At 46.7% G+C, this 24,759-nt stretch overlaps 1 protein-coding gene across 3 annotated transcripts in view; it reads right to left on the reverse strand.

Moving 5' to 3' along the window:
• Window positions 1-24,759, reverse strand: part of CAPZB (capping actin protein of muscle Z-line subunit beta) — a 168,854-nt gene that overhangs the window by 14,801 nt on the left and 129,294 nt on the right. For all 3 annotated transcript variants that reach the window (XM_010593052.3, XM_064281384.1, XM_023551995.2), the window contains exons 5-6: window positions 2,693-2,834; window positions 2,173-2,289 (exon numbers count right to left, since the gene is read on the reverse strand). In XM_010593052.3, the coding sequence (XP_010591354.1) occupies window positions 2,173-2,289; window positions 2,693-2,834 (259 nt within the window). The remainder of the gene's footprint in view (window positions 1-2,172; window positions 2,290-2,692; window positions 2,835-24,759) is intronic.

The following is a 24,759-nucleotide window of genomic DNA, read 5'->3' on the forward strand; positions in this document are numbered from 1 at the left end:
ACACAGCCTATAAGGCGGCACACCTCGGAAATGGCTGCTAATGACACCTATAAGAAGATGGGTGAGAAAAAGGTACTCAGAGCTTCTCAAATTCTAATGTGCATTCAAGTACCTGGGGCATCTTGCAAAGCACTGTGTCTTGCAGGAAGATGTGCCTACAGTACAGAGATGTGGTGAACCTGAACAGGGTGGGGGGAGTGAACATGGCCAAACCCGCAGTCACCTTGTCCTACTCTGGAAGAAAGCCAGCTTGTGTGCAGGTGTGCTCAACTACACATAGGCCAAAGGGTATTCACTCACTTGAGAATGGGAAGGCCTACTCAGGCAGTGGATTTATAGCAGCCTAAACAAGCTTACCCCAGGAAAGATGATCAACAGACTGATATCTTCCTCTAAGGAAGTCTCTGGTGGCCATGCTGAAGGGCACTGAACTTGGCCTTGCTCTGGTTATCAAGACATAAGAGTCATCTTCGTAAACGGCAAAAAGCAAAGCTGGATGGAGCAGTCAATGACTGGATGGCTGGAACCAAGGTTCACATGAACTGTTATGGACAGACTGGATAAAAAAATAACAAGATGTAAGGAGGATAAATATAAAATCTATTTGTGTTTTAAAAAAAAAAAATTTGACTGTGCAAGGGCAGAATGGGAAATCTCTGGCACCTGATGGCTTCATGTGAAAGAGATGGGGTGGGGTGCCAATGGACGGCCCTTTAGTTGACTGCACGCTAACTTGTGAGAAGACCAGCCAAAGCAATTCCACCCAGGTCCCATTCTGGAGGACAATTCTCTCCTGAAGGCCACATTTCTATGGAGGCTGACATCAAGGAATGGGCTGTCTCCTGAAGTGCCAAGCGGGGCAGGCGGTTGCAGAAAGGGTCCTGTTAGGTTGAGAGGCTGGATTAGGTGACCCTGAACTCTTCTGGTTTCAAGATCCTGCGATTCAGGCAGCCTGGCCAATAATTTTCTCCTGATGAGATGAACACGTGCCCTAAGTTTTGGAAAGTGCCCTGCTTGAGCCTACACTGGAGGGCTCTCATTAATGTCACTCAGCTCCATCCTGGGAGCCACTGCTGCGTGTACAGGCCAGAGCCAAGCAGAGAGCAGGCTTTCCACAAGGGCTTTCTGGTTATATCACCTTCAGGCACCCGCCCCAGGGAGATGCTATTAGGTTGCTGGGTAGGGAGGTTAGACAGTTGCTTAAAGGAGACACTTCCTCTTCTGTGTATACCTTTTGTTCTTCTTTCAGCCTCTTCTCTCTTTTCTGGGGACCCTGACTACTGTCGCTCAGCAGCTGTGTCTGCTGCCAACCACCTAGACCAACACTCTGGGTATGCTGTCACTCCTTATACCGCCTCACACTCACCGTAAGATATATCCGCTAGTTCCCTCTCTGCAGAGAACACCTCTCCACCAGTGTCCAATGTCTACTGTCTGCAGTATCTACTATTTCCTCTACTGTGAAAAGTGCTCAGGTTTTCCTCTAGGAAATCAACACCCATTTCCTACCTACCCCAACATGGGTAGCATCATGACCCAATTCTGGCCAATCAGAAGACCACTTCACCCTACTCCCACCTCAGTAAATGATTCTGTGATGGACAAGTGACCCAATCAAAGCCAGTGAGATGTCTCTGGGGTTCTGGTAGACCTATTATAAAAGAGAAACTCTTTCCCACAGGACGGCGAAGGGTAAGAACATGTAAGTCAGAGACTGCCAGGAGTCACCATGTAGAGAGAGCAAGATACAATATGATGACATCATTTGAGTCCTAGGCCTAGCCATGCTGAAGTCTGAACCTCTCAGTTATGTGGGCTGACCCATTTCCATTTTTGCTTAAGCCAGCTAGACTTGAATTTCTGTCATTTGCAACCATAAGTCCCAATACATGATCTCTGCCAAAATTGAGAAATTATTTTATTCTAAAGTGTGACCAGCAATATGTGTTAAACATCACAGGAGCATTTTAATGTAAACAACTTGACTCAAAGACATAGTCTCCCATGTGTGAATCTCAGGAATCAATCAGGCCTGTGGGGGGACGATGTTAGGCACAGAGGCTGCCCCAGGACCCTTCTGTGGGGGCAACAGCTCACTCATCTCTACATAAGGCCAGCTCTGAGGCTGGCATCTGTGGGCACTGGCAACTGGATTATAAGTGGTAACTCTACCTGTCTGGTAAGGCTGCCTCCGAGGTTCATGGTGCCAGAGCCAGATTTGTTGGTTTGCAGCCACAGCATCACTGTGGAGGTCAACTTGTAATGGGCAGTGCGACCACTGGATTTCTCCTGGGAGGGATGAGAGAGAGATCAGACAGAGAAAAATGTCTTGGGCACAACCCCAAGGCCCAAGGAGAGCCTAAAGGGCCCCTTTGAAGGGTCACTCTACCATGTCCCTTCCTAAATCATTACCACAACATTACTTTTCTTCTAAATTTCCTACTGGTTTTTAAAGGGAAAGAATCAGAAATTACGTGTACTAAGTCCTTTTAGGATCTTTACCATCATCAATGACTGCTGTAACTGTGACTTATCTTTATCCAAATGGCTTCAGGGCAATTTTAGGAATTAGCAGGGGTTTATATATCATAGTATCCACCCTTAAAGAAGTGCTTGCTAGAGAATGGGCTGCACTGTTCGGTGTGGCACCTGCGCTTAAAGGTCCTGAGTCTCCAGCTGCTGGGGGCTATACCTGCACTTCCACAACGTGGATGGAATCCCAGCAACCTTTGATCTTCTTTGATCCATCTCCAGCCTTCTTTATGAGGATCACTCCAGCAAAGCCATGATCCAGATCCCAGAGGTAGACAGATGAGACGCCGCCTTCAAAATACCTGCAGGAAACAGGCCCGTGCGCTCATTAGATGTTAAACGTGTCAAGTTAGATCATCAACCCAGGGCCCAGGGTTGTCATTCGGCAGATTCGTCTAAGTGTCTATCTAAGATTAAGGACTCAGACAGTGGTCTGCAAACGACCTGCAATGGTCCCAGCGTTGATCCTTGGATGTGTCCTGAACATCTGTTGGTGTGTGTGTAGGAGGGGGCTTGGGGGAGAGGGGTAACAGAGAGGACACGAGCTTAGGAGTCACAAAGATGAATCTGAATTGAGCTCTGTCACTTAAACTAGTTTTGTGACCTCTGGCAAGCTGACTAAACTTCTCTGGGCTTCGGATTCCTCATAGGTCAAGGATCCAGCACAGTGTGTGACATACAGTAGCAATAAATGGTAGCTATTTCTTTTTATTACCACTGACATAACCATTACTGTTTGATAGCTTTATCTTTGGGGATTGCTATTTCACACACTCTTCCCAGCCACAGGCCCCTCCAGGGTATACCAGGCTTCCAACGGTCAGTCTTTAAGATCCACTTGCTGCCTAACCCTCGCTAGCAGTGAAGGTTCGGCATGGGAAGTAGCTTCTTTTCATGTTTGACTTGACATGGAAAAGTTTCCTAGCTGAGATCAAATGGAAGAGGGAAAGAAAGGGCAAGGAGGAAGGAAATCAGGCTAGGATTCCAAATCCAAGAGACCCAGGTCAACTGCTGTGGCTGGCTGCACCGTGCACACCCATCCAAGGGGCTCAGAAGCCAATGGTGGAGAATCGGCGGAAACAGACTGATACTACATACTACAGTCTCTCAAATTCTGCTGGTAACCAAGCAGAATCCCAGAAAATCTTGCCTCCCATGGTAAAAACACATTCTTTTATTTTTTTTTAAAGGGTGTATGGATGTTCTTGTTCTTGAAAAAAAAAAAAAGCACATTCTTTGCCAGCAAATCTCTTGCCTCTCAGAGCCCCACTAGCCCAGTGTCACTGCTGCTGCTTCACACAGAGGCGCATCCTGGGAGCAGCGAGGAAGGCTGTTATGTCTGTGAGCAGAAGCTCAGAGCTGGACAGCTGGTAAGGCCGGCAACACAGCACACCAGGGTGAGCACAGGCTCCAAGAGTTGGGCAGACATGGGTTCCAGCCCCAGCTTCTCCAGTTACTAGCTATGTTCATGCATTTATTCATCTACCAACTATTTTCTGAAGGCTGCCTGGTATTAGCTGTGTGGACTTGGGCCTTAGCTTCTTTGTAAAACTGGACAATAACATCTACTTTATAGGGCTGCTGGGGGGCTAAAATGAAATAATACAGGAAAAGTAGATGCCTGACAAATCGCTGTTACTATTTTTGTTATGGAAAAGTAAGCACCAAAATAAATAACATGTGTCTGTGAATTGTATCTCAATAAAGCTGTTATATAATTTTAAAAAATGTGTCTGTATATACATGCTCATATATACTGGGGCATGGGGGATAATTAAACACACGTGGTAGAATGTTAATATTTAGAGAATCAGGATGAAGGGTATACAAGGATTTTTTGTATTCTTTGGCAACTTTACTGAAGGTCTGAAATAATTTCAAACCAACATTTTTTAAAAACTCAGTACATGATATACAACAGCGACAAACTAAGAGACAAACATTAACAAGGACGTGGCCCCCACCCTGCACCCACTCATACAAGGCAGCATGCTCAGGCTGTTTCTATCTTCTCGCTCTAACCCACTATGGACCCACTGAGTGCCCGAGGGGTTTCAGACCCAGGTCAGCTGCCCCGGCCCCTCCCTTCCAGGATCCCCTCAGGACTCTGGGACCAGCCATTAGCTGGTGTCACCACATCCTGTCCCAACTTCTCCATCGCCACATTCTCCACTGTTATTAAACCATCAAATTAAATTCACAACTTTGCCTTCCCACTGAAGAGTACGCTCTGTGAGGGCAGCCCTGCCAGGGCCTAACACAGCAGATGCTCGGTGACTACTGATTGATGGGGTTATGAATTGTGTCCCCGAAAAATACGTGTTGTAAATCCTGTCCTTGTAGATGGAAACCCTGGTGGCGTAGTGGTTAAGAGGTACCGCTGCTAACCAAAAGGTCAGCAGTTAAATCCACCAGGTGCTCCTTGGAAATCCTATGCGGCAGTTCTACTCTGTCCTATAGGGTCACTATGACTCAGAATCCACTTGAAGGCAACGGGTATACTTGTAGATATGATCCCATTTGGGAATAGGCATTTCCTATTTGTTATGTTAATGAGGCCGTATCAGTGTAGGGTACATCTTAAGGCAATCACTTTTCAGATTCAAAAAGAGCAGATTAGGCACAGAACAAGCACAAACGGAGGGGAAGATACACACCATATGAAGATTGCCAAGGAACCAAGGAAGAGAAGCTGAAAGAGACAAGGATCTCCCCTCTGGTCCGACAAAGAGAGAAAGCCTTCCCTTAGAGCTGGCACCATGAATTCTGACTTCCAGCCTCCTGAGCTGTGAGAGAATAAATTCCTGTTCTTAAAGCCATCCACTTGTGGAATTGTGTTACAATAGCACTAGGAGACTAAGACACATGGCTATATCAAGTTGCCAGAGGCTGGGCTAACCGTTGCTGAAATAGTGGAGGGTGGGGCAGGGCCTGGTTATAGACAAGTGCAGCACATGGGAGTTCCATGAGAGGACAAGCTCAAGTGAGCGAGCACATGGCCATGGGGCACCCAGACGCAGTGCCACTCAAGGTGATCTCTGGGAAATCGGCCTGCGCTGGGTAGTCACGAACTCTACTCCTGAAGTCTTTCTTTTGTCCCAAGTCGCTCTTCAAACCCCTGCCCCAGAGGGGCTGAGCATGAGCACATAGCTGGCCATATCAGAACACTCCTGGGGCAGATGGGGGGTATATTGGTCACCTCTAGACTAGAGCCTTTGCTGGCCTCGAGGCTTTGCTGTGCTCAGGTGAGCTGGTAGCACGGCTCAGTGAGTCTTTCTGGCTTGTTCTCCTGGATTCCGGTGACTCCCTCAGTTCACAGGTTAACTAATGAGACACACCAGCACCAAAGAGGGAGGAGCAGCCCACAACAGATTTGCTAATACCACTCATTTGGTGACAGATGGCCGGGTTCTAACACATGGTTTTCCATTCCAGTCGACTTGGAGGGAGAGCAGCCTCACATTAAAAGGGAAAAAACAAGAGCTTTTAAAACGGTGGCTTTTCTTGTGCTGGCAGAAAAGTATGGGCCGATAATTCTTTCTTTCCTTTGGCCATCCTGGAATGAAGGCTTGAGGCCCAGTGGGCATTTTCACCCTTCCACTCCCTCACAGTTTGTGGCCCCAATCTTCATGTGGCTCCAAACACCAGAGCTTCGGTGTTGTTTTTGTCAAAGGCTTGCCCTTCTATGATCTGGAATATGGGGAGAAGCTGGGTCAGGACGCCCTGGAAGGAAACCAGGAGGAGCCCTAAGGGCTTGACAGCCTTTGTCAGCACCACACGGTGACTAGTTCAAAAGCAACAGGTGGCCTAATGCTGATCCTCCTCAGTCCCATCTCTTCATTTTCTGTTTTCTTCCAGAAAAATACAACACTGGCATTAATGTTTTATAAGATGGAGCTGGTCATTTCCACACCAACGTCCTGCCCTTGGTCTGGCTCTCACTCTCAGCAGCTTCTCCCTGGCACTCACAGCTTCCCTTGCAGGCCACATCAACCAGGTCCAAAGTTTCAAGATGCTGGGGTCAAGGGAGGCTAAAAATGCCAAGCTCAATTTTGACCTCCATGTGGGTAACTATTCTTTTCCCCAAAATTAAAAAAATTGATTGCAAGAACAGTACAAAAAAAAATTTTTAAATTAGCCCAGAATACCATAAATCAACTTTTCCCACAAATCTGATTTTTCCAAATTCCCTTCCAGTCTTTGTACAGACACATAATTTTTATGTAACTAAGCACAGCAACGGTGCCGTGCTGCGTTCCGCTTTTTTCACTTGGCCTGGGTGTATAGACATAAGAAGCACTTTTCCACGGAATCACATGATCGCCATAATGGTTTTTTGTAGCGGGAATCGTATTCCATTGAGTAGTATCCTAATTTACAGTTGATTTGACTTTTAATAAAGAAGTGATGGCAGCAGTGTTAGAGGACACCCTGTTGATCTCTCACTTTAAACCTGTTCCCTCTTTGAACTGGGGCCTTCCCTGCCGAGGTGAGGCAGACGTGCGGAAACTCAGCCTCCACAGGTACTGCACAAACACCACAACATTCAAGACCGGGCTTGCCCTCCATTCACCAAAAGGCATCTCTGGGGACTTGAGCGCCACAAGTTTCAACCTGATGTTCCAAGACAAAGAGAGCAAAGGACTGAGGACTAGCTAGAAAGGGTCTGGTCAGAATGTCCCCAAAACACCAGCCCCTCCAGCAAGTCCCCCCATTACATGGTTTATGGGTTTGCTCTGCGTGTGAAGCATTAATTAAAGAGGGATCTCAACAAGTTTTTGAAAATTTATTCTTACCTACTGTACTTTGATCATAATGACATGAAACAGGAAAAAAAATAATTTTTATGGGGTTCACATTTATGAGTTTTTACATAAAGGCTTTTGTGGGTATTTTAAGAATGTGCTAAAATGTTGTCTGAAACCACATGAAGCCATCTGAGGAGTTGCCCGCCAGAACTAACAGCACACACATGGAAGCACTTTAACTGGCCTTTGTATATTTAATGAGTCAAATAGTATTAATATTGTTTAAATGCTAACATTCTATTTCAATAAGGTGGCTCTACCATCGCCAGCGACTGGTTCTTGAGCCTTGCACGTCAATGTGAATGAGTGATCAAATGTGGCCAAGCGTTGAGAGGAGGCTGCAGGAGGAGCAAACCCAAGCTCGCCGTGGGCTCTGTCTGCCTCGGTATTTCACAATCCCAGTTCCCCAGGGAGGGAGGGAGCATGGCTGCTCAGTCCCGGCTGGCATGGCTCAGCTGACGTGGGCTCAAGGGGGAGGGCACAGAGTTCCTGCTGTAGTGGGCTCTCAGATCAAGTGCATAGCAAGGAGAACATCTTTTAAACACGGAGGCCCAAAGATGAGAGAACGGGCTTTTTTTTTTTTAGAAGGAAAGTTATGGCAGCACAGGGCTGAAGTCGACACATACGGTGATAAGAGAAAATGATCTACTTAAAATCAGGGCTCTCTGACAGCAGAATGACACAGGCCACAATCTGTGGGGAGACTTGGAGAAGTCACCTTGGATACATCTTAAACATGAATTAGTGGGGCTCCTGAAAGCTCCAGAAACATCTGGAGTGGGTGAAATGACAGGTCTACCCCGAAAAACCATGTTGGAATCACCTCTTTATTGTTGTTCACTGAAGAGCCAAATGCTTCAACCAAGTGCCACTGGTTCCACAAATAGCCCTGGTAGCTTTCACGACTTTCCTAGCAAATATTAACGTTTCCTAAGACAAACGGAATTACAAAGAATTTGGACAGCTGGGACTAAGGAGATGGGGCCGCTCCGGGTTGGCTCTGTTAAGTTAACCATTTGAAAAATAGTATGTTGATTACAACAGCCAGAGGTTTCATAAACTCTAAAAGATCAGGTCACCAGGGATACCTCTGTGCTGGAGGATCCCAGAGCAAAGGATGAGACCCTCAGGTGGGGTTGGCTATTTATCAGCACACTCAATTACAATCAAGAAGCTGGTTAAGTTTATACTCTATTGTCAGTCAGAACCCTGAACTTGGATGAATAAAAAGCCTTATGTGCCAGTAATTCTCTTCTTCTCAGACTACTATGTCATTTCTCCCTGAAAATCATTCTTCCAGTTGAGTAATGACACTGCCACATACACAGATTCTATGTCCGTAATTCTTCAGCCACAAGACTTTGGGAAAACCGAGGGAAAAAGGGAAAAGTAAAAATATTTCACAGTCAAAATGACCTACTTCACAAAAGTAAAAAGAAAAGGAAACATTTCAGCTCCGAAAACTTTATGGAGTGTTTGAAGCTGAGGTGCGTGGGGAGACCTAGAATGGAAACTTGTTTGGGGAATCTGAGCTGCTAATATGAATTACCCAATTCCATCTTGGCCAACACCAGACTGCAAATGTAACAGGGAAGATGGGGCTGGGATGGACTTTGAAGTTGGCCTTTATTCCTTCCTTTCAAATTGTCTTTGGGAGAATAGCTGGATTTGTGGTCCTGGTACAGAGGCCCCCAAGAGGTCGCTGGTCACATGCCACACCCTCCACAACAGAACCAATGCCAGGACAGACTTGCTGGGAGCGTGGCTTTCCGGTACCAGCCTAGAAACAAACTCTGGTTCTTGGGTTCACTCAGACATGGTCTTTTAGCCATTAACTGGGCTGGGCTGGGCTGGGCTGGGCTGGGCTACGTTCACAGAGACTGGACTCATGCCAGAAGGTTCTAGTAGACCAGGATGTGTGGCTTAAGACATCCACAATGCTGAGTGACAGGCAGTCACCCACAGACCCAGAAAAGTCACGGGGGACATTAAAGTATGCCTCATAGACGCAGGAATGTGGGGGGGAGGTTTCTTCTGCAGTTGGCTTTATTAAATAAAGGCAAGAGGAGGCAAGAAATATTTACCCAGCACCACTGTCGTGCCAAAGACTGCTTTCTTGTTTGTAAAATGAAGGAGATGGGCCAGGGGCTTGCTAGGGCCCTCCCAGCTCTGATACTCCAGGATTTGGTGGCTGCACCAGGTCCTATGTGAGGCCAGCTCTGAGCTCCACAGGGCACATTCCTAACATGTGATCAATTCTCTGTCTAGGGTTTGCTTATACGCCTCCAATGGCAGAGAATTCACTATACCCCAAGGCAAACATTTCAGTTTTGAACAATTCAAATAGTTCCTTCTGGACACTGAGTGAAAAAGTCTAACTGCTGTCTGGAATCACGCAAAATAAGAACTTAATGTCCCCTTTCTCATAGCAACCCTTTTAAAAATCTAAAGATGCTTATACAAATCCCAAGATTTCTCTTTTTTGGCCTATTCATCTCCAGTTGCTTATATTCTTGCCCATAAAACATGATTTAAGTCCCATACCTTGGTTATCCTCGTTTGCAACATACTCCAGGTGATCAATGTCCTTCTTAAGGGTATGAGAATGGAAAATCACGCCACATCTACACATTGGCCGATCCACAGTAGAGACTATCACATCTCTCAGAGCAGAAGCCGCTTCTCCACCAAGGAATTCAAGACCAACTTAGCTTTCTTGGCAATCACAACTCACTCACATACACACTTAGCTTTTAGTTGTCACAATCAAAATCTTTTTTTCTTATGTGTTGCCATGAAACTGTCCCCCACACATCCTACACTTGCCAACACGGTATATTGGGCCCAAAAGTCACTTTCCACTTATCCCTGGTATATGTAATTCTCACAGACATGGCTTCACCATTTCATCATAAGGCTTATCTTCTGGGACTCTCAATCTGTTGCTATCTCTATCCTCATCCAAGCCCCCCTGCGTTGGAGGTATTCATATATGTGAGTATATGTAAAATTAAGGTGTAAGACAAATGAGTATACAATCGAGTTCTAAACTGTATAGGCCAGGTCTCTGTGCCAGAATTCTAATACTTTCTAGAGGGAGTACTGGAGGCTGGAGTACAGGCTTCTGTGGAGAAACTGACAGTCAACTTGAAAGGATGGCTATAGTCCGGACACTTCTCTCAAGTTGGGGGACCTGACAAAGGTGGGATCGCCCACAGCTCAATTCTGACTGGAGACAAGGGAAGCTGCTGGGTGTATGAGAGAGACAGAAGAGAATACGTAAGGTGGGGTTGGCTAAAACACCAGCTGAAGTACTTAGACTAACAATTTAAAAGATTTTAAAATGCAATTAAAACAAGCTGAATCTCTCTACTACTCAGGGCCAACTAGGAACGCTGGCCCTTAAAAGGGCCAAAGATGTAAGATTTCATGAGATTCTTCCTTCCACTACATATGCAGTCTGTTCTGCTTCTGAGACCTCACTAAAGAGTAGCAGCAAGACCTGTGATAAATAGTCACAAGACACTCTACCACTAGCTGGCACGTGGTCACAACAAACATGGGGAGGCAATGTGAGTACTAATTCAAACACCCAGAAACCCCAGTGCTTGATGACTGATTTTATGGGAAAGGGAGGGAGAATAAAACCCAGAGGCTGAGCCATTCCACCAATGACTGAGGTTCTGCCCTTTTTGTTCCATTCTAACTTAAGAAAATCCCAGGTGCCATTTACCAACTTACCAGCAATAAGTTTGTTTTTCTCATCATCCTTAACATCCTTAACACATAAAAAAGGGTACCAGCTACCCACATGTGGGAGCAATTCAATTCCACCCCAGGAAAAAAAAAAAATCTCCAATTTGCTTGGAGAGGCATCTAAAACCTGGCTTCTTTCCTCACAGTGCAGACCAACATTCCTTTTTGGTCGCCTCCAAACTGGCCACCATGGAGACGCTGAACGTATCCGCGTCCAACAACAGAAGCACCCAGGTGCTGCCCATGGGTACAGCTTGGAAAGCCCATGGAGAGCTGCAGAGGAGAGGCTGGGAAACAGGGGTCCTCCTTTCTGTGCTGGCAGTACTAGCCTCCATTTAAGAGTGCACCTGTAGTGAGAACAGACAGAAGCACCTACAGGTATGTGTAAAAACAAATAAGTGGATGCAGGCACATATATTCAACGAAGACACAAATACAGATACTCCTCAGACATAACACTGGTTTTCTGGGCTGGAAGGCTGAGGACCATAATCTCACGGGGCAACTCAGTCAATTGGCATAACATAGCTCACAAAAATCATGATCTATATCCTAGTGAAGTGGGTAGCACCTGGGGTCTTAAAAGCTTGAGAGCGGCCATCTAAGACACAACTATGGGTCTCGACTTGCCAGGTGTAAGACAGTAAGAAAGCAACAAAAAGTGTAGAGAAGAAACAAGTCTATAAGACCCACAACCTCACCCACCCTGAGACCAGAACTAGATGGTGCCTGGTACCACCACCACTGACTGACCTGTTTGGGGCCACAGTAGTTGGTCCCAGACAGACTGGGAGAAAAATATGGAGAACTCAAATTATTAAAAAAAAAGATAGACAAACTTAACAGTAGAGAAGAGAGGAGCCCTTGAGACTATTGCCTTACAACACTCTTTAAACCTAGAACACAGCCTATCCCCTGAGATCACCTTTTAGTGAAATAGCAGAGTGGTACACAAAATAAAGGAGATTACCCATAAGATCACTGCCTGCCTTAAAAACCATCAGTATGAGACCAAAAGGTCACCAGTTTCTTAAAAGCAAAGATGAGAAGAAAAGGGGGCAGAGAAACCAGAGTACTGGAAAGGGAACAAACAGAACACAATTAGAGACTGCTGACACACTGTGATAAATGTAACTAATGTCACTGAACAATTTGTGTGGAAACTGTCAAATGGGAATCTAACTAGCTCTGTAAACTTTTACTAAAAACTCACTAAATTGTTTTTTAAAAAAAGGGAAAACAAAACAACAAAAAAAGAGTGCATCTGTGACACAACCTTGCAGAGACACAACAAGGAGTGCATGAGATAATGGCCCTAAAGTGCCTACCATGTGCCTGGCACCGAGTAAGCAAGCACGCAACAACGGTGGCTGTTTGTTTTCACAAGGTTCTTTCTCTCTGGGCTGAGAAGGGGAGAAGGTAACCTTGACGTGTTCTGAACTGCCCGGGAAGCATCGCATGAGAAACACAAGGTGCTGCTTGCTCTGTGAGCAGTCCCGGATTCACAGCCTTGGGGCTGTACTTGGCTCCGCACAAAATGCAGAAAGATCAACACTTAGCTCATGGGCTGGCCACATCCAGATTTCACGATGCAACCCCCTTGCCCTTGTCTGTGTGTTTAGACCAGCTGTTTTCACTGCAGCTGATGAAACGTGTCCCAGAGTCTGCCTGTGGACACGGGACAGGTATTCTGCGGAGATGCCTTCCAGTACACACAGGTGCAACCATCCCCTGAGCAAACATACCAATCAGCTTAGGCACGTGTGACTTTAATGCCAGTTGCACTTAGAAGTGCACATCTGGACTGTGGCTGCAGGGCTTTATGGCCTCTCTTTACAAAGTTTTTATTTTTTTACTTAAACAGAAATAATGCAGACCTCTCCCTGCAGCACTTCACTAGAAACAATGGTGTCACTGGAGAGGCCGCTAAGCCAGTTCGAAAAAGCTTCCCGGAGGCCGAAGCGGGGGATGTGACCAACTTTTCCACACTCAGACACCCATGTGACCATCTCCTGCCCCTATGAACTGCCTAGCCCATCTCATGAGATGTGAAGACATTCTGGAGTTTAAGGCCATCACCACTTTTGAGAACCCATCTCATCAGTGTCAGGTGCTTCGCATATATTATGGCCAATCCTTTTTATGGTTAAGGACATAGAAACCTAGAGAGATAAAGGAATGTGCCCAAGTCACAGAGCTAAGAAGTGGGGGAGGTGGGGCCAGATCCCAGTCTGGGTGACCCACTTTCTGTCTCTATGCCAGGCTGCCTGCCCTCCTTGAGACATCGCAGCCATGGTGGGAGGTACTGCATGTAGTGTGGCAAGATGGCTCTCAGGGGCCGCTGGTTCAGCATGAAGCCACAACACTGTACATCACGCTGCCTCAGGGTAGAGGGAAAAGCCAAAGTAGGAAGGAGGGGTCCCCTGAGGGGCCAGGAATCCAGGGCATGCCAGTGGGTGTCCTAAATTGGGAATTCTGGAAAAGAGGGTCCTCTGGCTCAATAAGGCAGCCAGGGGGCCACTGCAGGAGCCTTTGCAAGACCACACATCTTTGATAGTTCACAAAGCAGCTTTCTAGAAAGAGGGATCTGCCAGGAGCCTTGGAAGCACCTCATCTGGTGGAACACAAAGTCCCTGGCAGGACGAAGGAGCTTGACCACTGGAGAGAGATGGTACCCACTTCCTGCAGGCTGTCTTCTCCCCAGCACATGGAACCATGCAAACCAAAGCGTGATCGTGTGCCATATGGTTACAGGAACCCAAGAATTCTGGAGGAATCAGAGTCCCTGATGCTGACGGGGGCTGGGGGTAGGGGGTGGGAGTCATGTTGGTAAACCAACCTATTTTCCGCTCACTCCTGTTTTCCATTTAACTTTTCTTTTAGCAAACGAAAATCAGCATATGCCAAGCCACCCAGACCCTGGACGGCGGCCCTGGGATGCAAGATGAAGGGAGCCTGCAGTGATGCTCCCCGTCACCAGCCCCCCCGGTGGGGGACAGCAGCAGACCTGTCTGGACCCCCTCTTTCGGGGCTCTAGAAGCTGTAGCAGAGATCCCTGCTTAAGGGCAGCAGTGGGAAGAGATCTGAAAGTCACTGCAAGGGAGGGAAGCAGACTCAACTCCCCGCAAAGGCTGAGAGGGCTTTTCCTGACCCCTCTCCTCATTCAATTAAAACAAACGACTGAGGTGAACTTAGGTTTCTCCATTAACTGCTTCCAGCACTTTCACAGGAGCCCAAGACTGTGGCAAGTCAGAGTTCCACAGCAGGCAGGGTGGGTCCTCAGAGGCTCCTGTATGCATGACTAAAGATATAAGTAATGTATGTTAAAACCCAAATGCTAACTATACTGCTGACAAGCTGGAAGCCAGAGACTACTCCCTGGAGCACAAGAAATACAGCGAGTGGTACTTGTCACAGGTGCCTCTGGAGATCTTGAAACCTGGGAAGAGGTCCTACCTCTGGGTGTGGGAAAAAAGAATATGGGCCTGTCTGAAGAGGCAGAAGGTGAGGATGCAAGTGCGAAACAAATGATCCCTCCCAGTCTCATCCGGCCCCAGAACATTCCTGAACATTACTTCATGATTAATCGCTCAGTGCTTTCACCCACCTCCCAGTGGGGCTGTGACTCCAGGAGCCGAAGGTAACTTGGCCTGCCTCTTCTTGAGACAGAAAGCACTGGGTAAACTTAAACAACAGCTCTCAAGCGACCAGGCTAAGAGAAGAAGCTCCAGACTCTTAACCAATAGGTCAGGCTAATTCCACTCCTGGCCTTTCCAATCTAGCCTCCAAATTGCTTATAGAGGAATTTCTGGGAATTTCTTAAATTGTATGTCAGAGCCTGTTGTACCCCGGAAATGCTCCCAATGCACTTGGAACATCCACAGCCTGGGTCTGACCAATGGCTTGGCATCTCTCCCCTGCCGCTTGCCCACGCCCGTGACTTCATTCACTATGACAATCCTGGAGCCAGCCAAGTTCTTCCCCACCTTGGGACTCTGACATGCAGTTCCGACTACTCAGAGCACTGTCTCTACCACCCTCCCTGCCAGGTTACGTGGCTGTGGGGGGTTCTCTAAGACAACCCTCAGGTTCAATGACTCAGTAGGAGGACTCACAGGGCTCACTATAGAGTTGCACTTACGAATGTGATTTATTACAGTGAAAGGATACAAAGCAAATCAGGAAAGGGAGAAGGTGCAAAGGGTGCAGTCTGGAGGAAACCAGGTGCAAGCTTCCAAGAGTCCTCTCCCAACAGTCACACAGGATGTACTTAGTTCCTCCAGCACTGAGCTGTAAGAGCTTCCCTGTCTCCAGGGAAGCTCACTGGAGACTCAGAGTCCTGGGTTTTCATCAGGGGCTGGTCATATAAGCTCTCTTGGCCTAGAACATACCAAAATTCCGGACTCCCAGGAGGAAAGCATGTGTTCAGCCTAAACCATATTATTAGCACGAAAAGTTTAGGCAGAGTGAACCACTGTTACCAGTTAGGGTGGTGGGAATCCTCAGGAAATCCAAGTTCCCAGATGCCAGCCAAGGGTCAGCCTTGCAAACAGACCTCTCTAAGGAGAGCGGTCCCTCTATGTTAACTCTTTTCTGCACAATGGCCTACCCACTACAATTAACCCTGGAAGCCTTTCCTAGCCACCCTTACCTAAATCATTCTCCCTCTGCTTTTCTCTATCTCAGTACCCAGTTTCTGCTTCTCCACAGCACTGACACAGTACTTGCACATACCTGCAAATGTTATATTCACTTTTTCCTATGTGCACTTCCCTTAACCACCCACCCCTCATTAAAGCATGAAGCCTGTGAGGGCAGGGGCTGGGTCTGACTAGTACACCATGTAGCCCAGTAAATACCTGTTGAATGATGGTGAGTCACCAGAGATGGGAACTACCAGTGTTTTTATCTGTCCTCACTGCATCCTGAAGAAGTAAACTGAGTAGGAATCACTGATTCCATTCTAGAGACTGAGATTTGCTTGCGGTCTCACTGTGGGCTGTGACCAGAACCCACAGCCAGAACTCTAATGTGGCTGCTAACACCACACGCCTTGCTAGTTCACCAAGCCCACCACCAAAACAACCCCATATCCACCCTCATAAACTCACAGAATATAAGAAGTCCATACAGATAATGGCTACAAAATTAAAATAACCCTGTTACACTAACAGCTTGGAGAAACAGTGGACATGCTGTGTGAGTCAGATTCACCTCACTGAATCCCCCCAGTCCCTATGAGGCAATAGGGCTGGTACTTTATTCAAAGGTAAGAAAACAGAGGCTCAGAAAGGTTGCCTTACCTGCCCAAAGTCATTCAGTGAGTAAGGGCAGTATAAAGAATCAATCCCAAGTCTCTCTCAAAACCAAGGCCCTCCTCATTCTGCAGCCCAGACACAATGTGGGTTAGTGACTTCTTCTGGAAGGTATCTGTGCCTCCTGCTTGGGAGCCTCCCCTCCACCCCATCCCCCCAATATCAGTCCCTGGTTTCCTATACTTCTGCTACTTCTATTTCATCAGAAAATCTTCCCCTGCCATCTGTAATTCCCCAAAACACTAATAATACTGAAATTCTTGGGCTCAGTGGTCAAGTCCAGAGTAACAGGTAGCTCTGTGGAGCCTAGGGCCCAGGACGATGCCTGTTGGGAAGGCAGCTGGGGACATGTAGAATAGGGCCCAGGAAACCAAGGCAACATACTTTTCGTCACACACAAATATGCATGTCCTGATCTTTGCAGGCCAGCACTGCTTACATGTCATGTGAACAGAGGCATAAAGAGTGGAAGGAAGGAGTGGAAGCAACCACACTTCTGAAATGGCCCCAGAAAAAGGAGAGAAGGTAGGAAGCTCGTGGAGGGTAGGGTGGGAAGGCCTGCCTACCAAGCACTTCGACCACTCATGGAAAGACCAGTGGACTTCCAGGACTGCCACAGTGATGCCAACCTTGTTTCACTCTGTAAACTTCTTCCAGATTTAGAAAATCTAATTAAAGCTTTTGAAGATTATCTCAGACCTGAAGCAAGGAAGAACACAAAATGGCTTCCCACCCTGCTCCTTCACCCCCCCAGCCTCTGGCCTTCATTAAGCTTTGATTTCAATCAATTGCACACCCACTAAAATTAACTTATAAGGCCAATAAATCGCAACCACATGTTTGAAGGTATTATCTGCTTCCAGCCAAAAAGCCAAGGATCGCAGAACACGGGGCAAGATGTCTGGTGCAGATGGGAGCAATCATCTTTGGAAGAAAGCAATGCCAGCCCCTTTGGTTAGAACATCTGGTCTCGGGCAGAGCCTGGGCTGACAGGCAACAGCGAGACCCAACGTGAAGCCTGGAGCAGGAACGTTTCCCGTCTTCTCCGGCAACCTGAAAAATCAAAGTGCTGATCTTGGGGTTCATTCAGCCAACTAGTGGCTCATACCACAAGTAAGATGTTTCCCTGGCAACTGCCTGTGCTTACCCTATGTCGGAGGCTCTGTTTCTAAGTCTCTCCAGAAAAGATGGATCCCTTAGGTCAAGTGATGAGGTTTTGTGACTGATGAGCTATACTAGGCTTCGGCTTAAAAAAGCAAAGAGTCAACCCTGCCAAAAAAGAATGTTAAGTGATCCCACGCACCAGCCACCCAAGAGTTTGCCCTTTCAGCTACCTTTCCCCACCCTCCCAGGTGTTAAGTTCTAATGACATTCCCTGGCCTGAGCCTGGACAATGAATTAGAGGTAGAAAACCACCTTGAAGGCCTGGTAGAGAAGACTGAAGAGCAGCCTGGATATTGTGGACCAGGGTGGGAGGGCTTGGGGAAGAGAAGTGATGAAATTCAAAGCTTTAGATAATAACCTCACCCAGCCCCAGCACTCCAGCAAAATGTGTCTGTCATCTCCTAAGCATTTCCAGGAAACTGACTATTTTGATCCCAAAACAAGGCGGTTTGGGTAGTATTATCAGCACCTGCTTGACAGTAATTCTCTTGGAGGAAAACTACTACCGTGATCCTTCTCTGCCATTAACTTTTGACAGAAAAGAAGGTAAGCCGTAAGTGTGGGAGGGGGCTGGAGGAGGAGGGAGAGTAAGAAGAGATCTAACAGTGAGACAATGAGGAGTAAGGGTAAACAAAGAATGGATGGACCTCAAAGGGAATCGTACAGGACACAACTCATCTCCCTGGGCCACGACTCACCTTTTGTCCACGTTGGGGACTGAGTCGTGTTCCCAATTGCTGTAACTTTTAATCCAAAACTGAGAGATGCCGTGCACAAGACAAGGGGAGAAGAGGACGTCACGCCCCTACAGGAGTTACAACCCAGAAAGGCCTGCTAGTGAACTCATCCTCTGGCCCCAGCTCCATCACTCTGACCATTCCAGTTCCATGTGCTGATGATGTGTTCCAATTTCCTGCAAAGTCAAAGCCTTTACAGACCTGGGATCAAAGCCCAGAGCCCAAGGACAGAATCCAAGTCTTCCCTTCAGGATACTAATGAAGATTTTCTCTCTCATGGTAGCAGAGAGAAGACCCTGGGGAGACATAAGCACTGCCTCTGGAAAGGAATGGTGTCTGCCTTAGGATGCCTGGCATAGCTTATGCTTCAGTTCTAAGTCTCTGCACACTCACTAACGTCTCTTTCACTGAGGTGTCCTTTCACTCATCTTTCTAAGATCATCAAGGAGTAAGAATAAGCACTACAACAAGCAAAGGAGGAAGGGGAACCAAGAGACTTTGCTTATTACCATGCACACAGGCACCGCAGTGGATGCAGGGGCTGTGTCTGCCTATTTGAATGACAACACACATTCATCCCCACAGTCTTTATGCATAAGCCAATGGCAGGGGGAGGAGGGCAGCCAGAAAGGGCACTGTCGTGATTAGCTGCTTTTGAGTCGGCCCATAACTCATATCAGCTCCATGCATAATAAACAAAACGCTGCCTGGTCCTGTGTCATCTCTATGACCACCTGTGGATTGAACCGTTGTGATCCACAGGGTCTGCACTGGCTGAGTGTTGGGAGTAGACACCCAGGCCTTTCTTCCTGGTCCTTCTTAGTCTAGAAGCTCCACTGAAACCTGTTTAGCATCAGAGCAACACTGAAGTCTCCACTGGCAGACGGGTGGCTGTGCATGAAGTATGCTGGTTGGAAACTGAACCTGCCTTTCTTGCATGGAAGGCAAGAATTCTACCACTGAGCCACCACTGCCCCTACTAGAGGCCTCTTTCTTCCTGATTTCTGTCAAATCTCCAGCACTTCAGAAGATAACAAAAAGATAAATGTTGGCGTGAACAAAGTTCAGTGTGGCCCTCCCAGTATGAAGTGAGGATCCTTCCCACTCCCAGTCGTCCATCAAATAAGAACGAAGCCCACTGCAAGTCCACTACAGCACAGCCTTCACAAGAGGATGCTGAGCCCCGATGAAGCCGAACTCAGGAGTGAGTGGTCATCAAGGGGCTGGAGCACAAGTCAAACATGGTCCTCATCGGTGATTCATCAGGATCTAAGAACTCAGAAACATCTGGGATCATCAGGAACCAAACACAGGGTCAATACAGCTGATGAGTCTGCTGTTCAAATTCCTCAAGCCCCCACAGGGGGTTGTACTTTGGAGTGGGCTGAAAACAGCAGCCTTATCTATCAAGTCTTGTCCTGCTCTCAAAATGGGAGTTTTTTCCATTGCTCTTCTTTCTGGAAAGGGACATCTGCTTGGGGGCTCTGGGCATCTCTCCTCACACCTGAGATGCAGGCCGTCTTCCAGCACCTCATGCAGAGGCTTGGTGTGACTGAAGCCAGCAGATGGGAGGCAGTGCTGGGTGGAATGTCTCCTCTCACTAAGCGACCTTTGCCTGAGCCCATCTGCCTACATGAAAGGAAGGCAAACACTGACAGGTAGAAGAATCCACAGAAGATCTCTGTAGCTTCATCCAGTGGGGGTGAAACAAATGAGTCTTTCTACAGGAAGGCATCTATGTGGGGTTACAGCAGGAATGAAGGATAAAGAGAAAGGCATGTCCTACTGCCCCCTCCACCCTATGAAAACCCAGTACAACTACCGGCCAGTGCTACTCAAGGCAGAGACAAGGACTCCTATCTCCCGGCTGACTCCCCTCTGCTCCAGACCACAGGGAAGAGCTCATGTCTAGGCCCCTTCACAGTCACTGAAGTGGCCACCAACAGCCTCACAAGGCACTGTGAGAATGGGAACTTCTGGAGGTGAGCAATGTACCAAGTTGTTTAAAAAAAAAAAAAGATGTGCTTTCATGATTTTTAGAACAGAAATGGGCTGGCTCACCATGTGTGGTCCAGCTGGGAAAATGTTTCTCACATCTCTTCTCAGAAGCGAGTGATCCTCAGTACATTCTGATAACTCTGGGTGGTTTAAAACTTATGGCTCCAGTGCCCCAAATGACAGATCTAGCCACCACCCCCCCTTCAGTGGCCTGAGGTTCCTGTCACATGGGAAGAATCTGGTCTTCCTGTACCCTTCATACGCAGAGGGATGAAGGAACTTCCCTGCCCTGCCCGCCTCTGTGGGCACCACCTGGAGACCCCACACTCTCTCCTGTCCTCCTCTCCCCTCTGAAGTTGCACCCTGTTGCTGCTGGGGAGAACAGCACCTTCCATGCCTGGGATTCCACCATAACAATCGCTCACAGAACTCAGGGTCTAGGGTTGTCCTGCTCGATTCCCCACTTGGGGGCTTGGATCCTTACCCGTTAAGACCTGTGACAGGAACTCACCCTATCAACCCTCTCTCAATTCCCCCCAGCAGGTCAATTTACCTTCAGAGAAAAGTACAGGCAAACTTAAAAGCATACGGCAATACAGGTCATTAAGACCTAAAAGCCACCTTAAGAATGTACATTAACCCAGATGGTGTGGTACCTGAGTCTTTTCAGGGGGCAGTGTAAAGGGTTACATGAGGGTTTGAATCCCAGCTCTTGCTGTTTTCTAGCTATGTTAATGTGGTGCAATAAATCACATCTGGCCTTTCTGGCCACGGTCTTGTGGCTCCCACTCAGGTGACTGGATGGAGCTGTGCAAATAATTGTGGCCCAGAGAGTGGACTGGCCAATTTAACCTTAAAAGAGAGCCAATGCCAGAGCAGAGAGGAGAGCCCATCACCACCAAAGACAGAAAGATCTGCAGCAGAGACCCGTAGGAGACAGCACAGTGGGCTTCCCAGACCACGGGGCAAGAAAGCTGAATGCCTGTGGAAAGAGACTGAGGGCCAGGGAGAAATCCAAGCCTGACCCATGAATTTTGGACTTGACTGCCTCCACAACCGCATGAACCATTTCCTTTATATGGTTTGTGAGTTCTGAGATGTTGTAGCGAATTAGGGAACCCAAAGACAGGAGGGAGAGTACTGGGGTGTGAGGGAGTAGTTGATGTTAGAGATGATGGATTGGTTCAGCAGCCTGGAAAAGTTAGACATTTGGGACATCTTTAACCTTACCACATAGGAACCAGCTTTGTGCTGATCCTTATAAAAGATACTATTCATTTAGTTAACCATTTTAGTTTCATTATCTGTTAAATGAGTAATCCCCACTTATTCTATAGGATTACTGTAAGGATTAATGATTATCTGGAGGAGTGTTTAATGATAATACCAGAAGCCCTCATGGTGCAATGGCTAAGGACTTGGCTGTTAACCAAACGGTCGGCTATTCGAAGCCACCAGCTGCTCTGTGGGAGAAACATGTGGCAGTCTGCTTCTGTAAAGATTATGGCCTTAGAAACCCTATGGGACAGTTCTAGTCTGTCCTATAAGGTGGCTATGAGTCAGAATCAACTCAACAGCAACAGGTTGGTTTTGGTTAATGATAACGCGGAAATGCTCACGATAACAGGCTGATCAAGACCCAAAGAAGGCACAAGCTTAAGGCTATCCATATGTCGTTACACATGTGTTCAAGTGAGATGGAAAGAAGAGGAAAGGAGAAAGAAGAAGTCAGAGACAAAATTATGCTCTTCCTCAGGTCTGGCCCTAAATGGCTGCATAAGGCAACATGTCTGAATCAGTTTATTAAGACAGCAACAACCCAAACATTTAAGTCTATAAAAAAAAAATCAGAACCCCCCCTCCCTGAATCTAATCATGTAGCCAATTAACAAAAATACTGAATGCAGTCTCCAAAGAGAAGGGGGCCAGGCAGGCCCCCTCTGACTTACAAGAGGACAAAACAGGCCGGCTCTCCTGGAGAGTGGAAATCTAGCTAATATTCTCAAAGGGGAACTTCATGTCCACCTTCAAGTTTAGCTGAAAGATCAGCTGTATTCCTGGTGTACTGAGATGGCCCACAGGGAATGTAATCAAGGTACACTTATAAAAGGGACCAAATACACCTGAATCCAGCTTTCAAATCCACCTTCCCATTTCAAAGAATCTGAAGATATACACTTGCCGGTGGATGGAGGTGCCTGCAGCCTTCCACAGGTCCCACCTGCTAGACCAGGCATGGTGGTTCCTTCCTGATACCAGACCTCAGCTCTGCTGTCTTCTCCTTGAGAGGCTGTCCACGACCATTCTACTTAAAGCAGCAAGTCACTCCGTGTCATGCACCCACTGTAGCACTCACTTGAGCATTTATCTACTGTCTTTCCACAATGGGAGCACCATGGGGTAAGGGACTTTGTCTGGCATGTACACGGCTGCACCCTCAGAGCTTAAGAGGTGAGCCCTCAAATGTCTGTCAAGAAAATGAATACATTTTAGACTCTAGAGTTGAATAACGGTGATTTTATATCCCAGCTCCACCACTTGCTGGCTCTGAATATGTTAACTTGTTTCCGAAAGGGGATAATCCTATCTCATGGGGTTGCTGGAAAGATTAAATGAGATAAAGACCATGAAGCCATTAACACAGTGGTCAGTCATTGGTTGGTAACTATATTATTAACATGGTTACTTTATTATCTATATTATTACTGTGATATGAAATGGACTCCATTTGGGAATATTGTTTAATAGCTGGATTGGCTTTTTGCCCACATGGTCAAGTAAAAGGAGATAGTAAAAAATAACTGCAAATAAACTACAATACAGCAAATGAGTCAATTTCTCAGCTTCATTAGAGAAGGAGCTGTTTTACAATGAGAGAAAGTTCTAGGTATAAGAACCCTTTAAACAATGAAACTTATTCTAATCATGAAAACCAGTAATTTGGGGAAGTTTCAAGTCAAACATGGATCCAAATCTTAGCTCTTCACCTCTACATCCTGGGGCCTTGTGCAAGTCACTTAACCTCTTGGAGCCCCAGTTTCCTCATCTGCAAAAAGAGGAAAAAAACTATCTTCCCCCAAAGGTTCTTGAAAGGATTAAAGATAACATGTGTAACTGGGAACGGATAGTGGGGATTGGTGCACAAAATAGTGAAAATAATTAATGTCACTGAACTGTACAAGTAAAAACAATTAAAACGGCAAATATTTAGTTATACTTATTTCACCACGATAAAAATTAAAATTATCAGTACATGATAGATTCTGAAAATAAAAACATTTTTATTATCATTATAAACTTTAAGTTTTGCACTAGGCTGTGCTGTACAGTGATATACAGGGGCTACCAGAATGTTTAAGGCCATTCATCCACCATTTCCTTAGAGTTGTGCTTTTGTGTTGGTTCATTTGCTTGTTTGTCATATTGAGAAGTATCACTTTTCCTCAGGGAAACAGAGAATTTCCTTATTACATGTGTTACATCCGGTCTCCTATGAAAGAAAACCATTCATTCTGCAAAGTGGAGACCTGAAATTGTCACACTAAGTCTAACAGCAACTTTTTTTTTTTTTTTATTGTGCTTTAAGTGAAAGTTTACAAATCAAGTCAGTCTCTCACACAAAAACTTACATACACCTTGCTACATACTCCCAATTGCTCTCCCCCTAATGAGACAGCCTGCTCCCTCTCTCCACTCTCTCTTTTCGCCAGCTTCTAACCCCCTCTACCCTCTCATCCCCGCTCCAGGCAGGAGATGCCAGCATAGTCTCAAGTGTCCACCTGATCCAAGAAGCTCACTCCTCACCAGCATCCCTCTCCATCCCATTGTTCAGTCCAATCCATGTCTGAAGAGTTGGCTTTGAGAATAGTTCCTGTCCTGGGGCAATAGTTCCAGACCACCGGGGTCCCTCTAGTCACAGTCAGACCATTAAGTCTAATCTTTTTACGAGAATTTGGGGTCTGCATCCCACTGCTCTCCTGCTCCCTCAGGGGCTCTCTGTTGTGTTCCCTGTCAGGGCAGTCATAGCAATGACTTTTGAAAACTGTTTCAGCTGCTCAGGCACTTTGTTTCTCTTATTTCCGTTCTCATGCCTAGATCAGGGGTGGACACAGTCCAGCCCTAGGGCAAATCCTGCCCACCTCAAGACTCATAAGCTAAAAGTGGTTTTTAAAGGAGTGTCAAAAAAAATATACATGGCCTCCAAAGCCTAAAATGCTTACTTTCTGACGTTTTACAAAAAAGTGCAGACCCGTCCTAGATGACTGAAGACATCTGGGAATTAGCATTGTGATAGTTTACGGTTTTGCTATATTTTCAGGATAGGACATAATTTAAAATGAGATTCTGTTGAGTCAAAATAAAAATGTCATTAGTGGTTACTGGAGTGGGTGGGAAATGGAGGGAACGGGAGCTCATCGCTTCTGTCAAAGGTGAAGGACAAGATTTGGA

Source organism: Loxodonta africana, chromosome 3 (assembly GCF_030014295.1).
Source record: "Loxodonta africana isolate mLoxAfr1 chromosome 3, mLoxAfr1.hap2, whole genome shotgun sequence".
Lineage (NCBI taxonomy): Eukaryota > Metazoa > Chordata > Mammalia > Proboscidea > Elephantidae > Loxodonta > Loxodonta africana.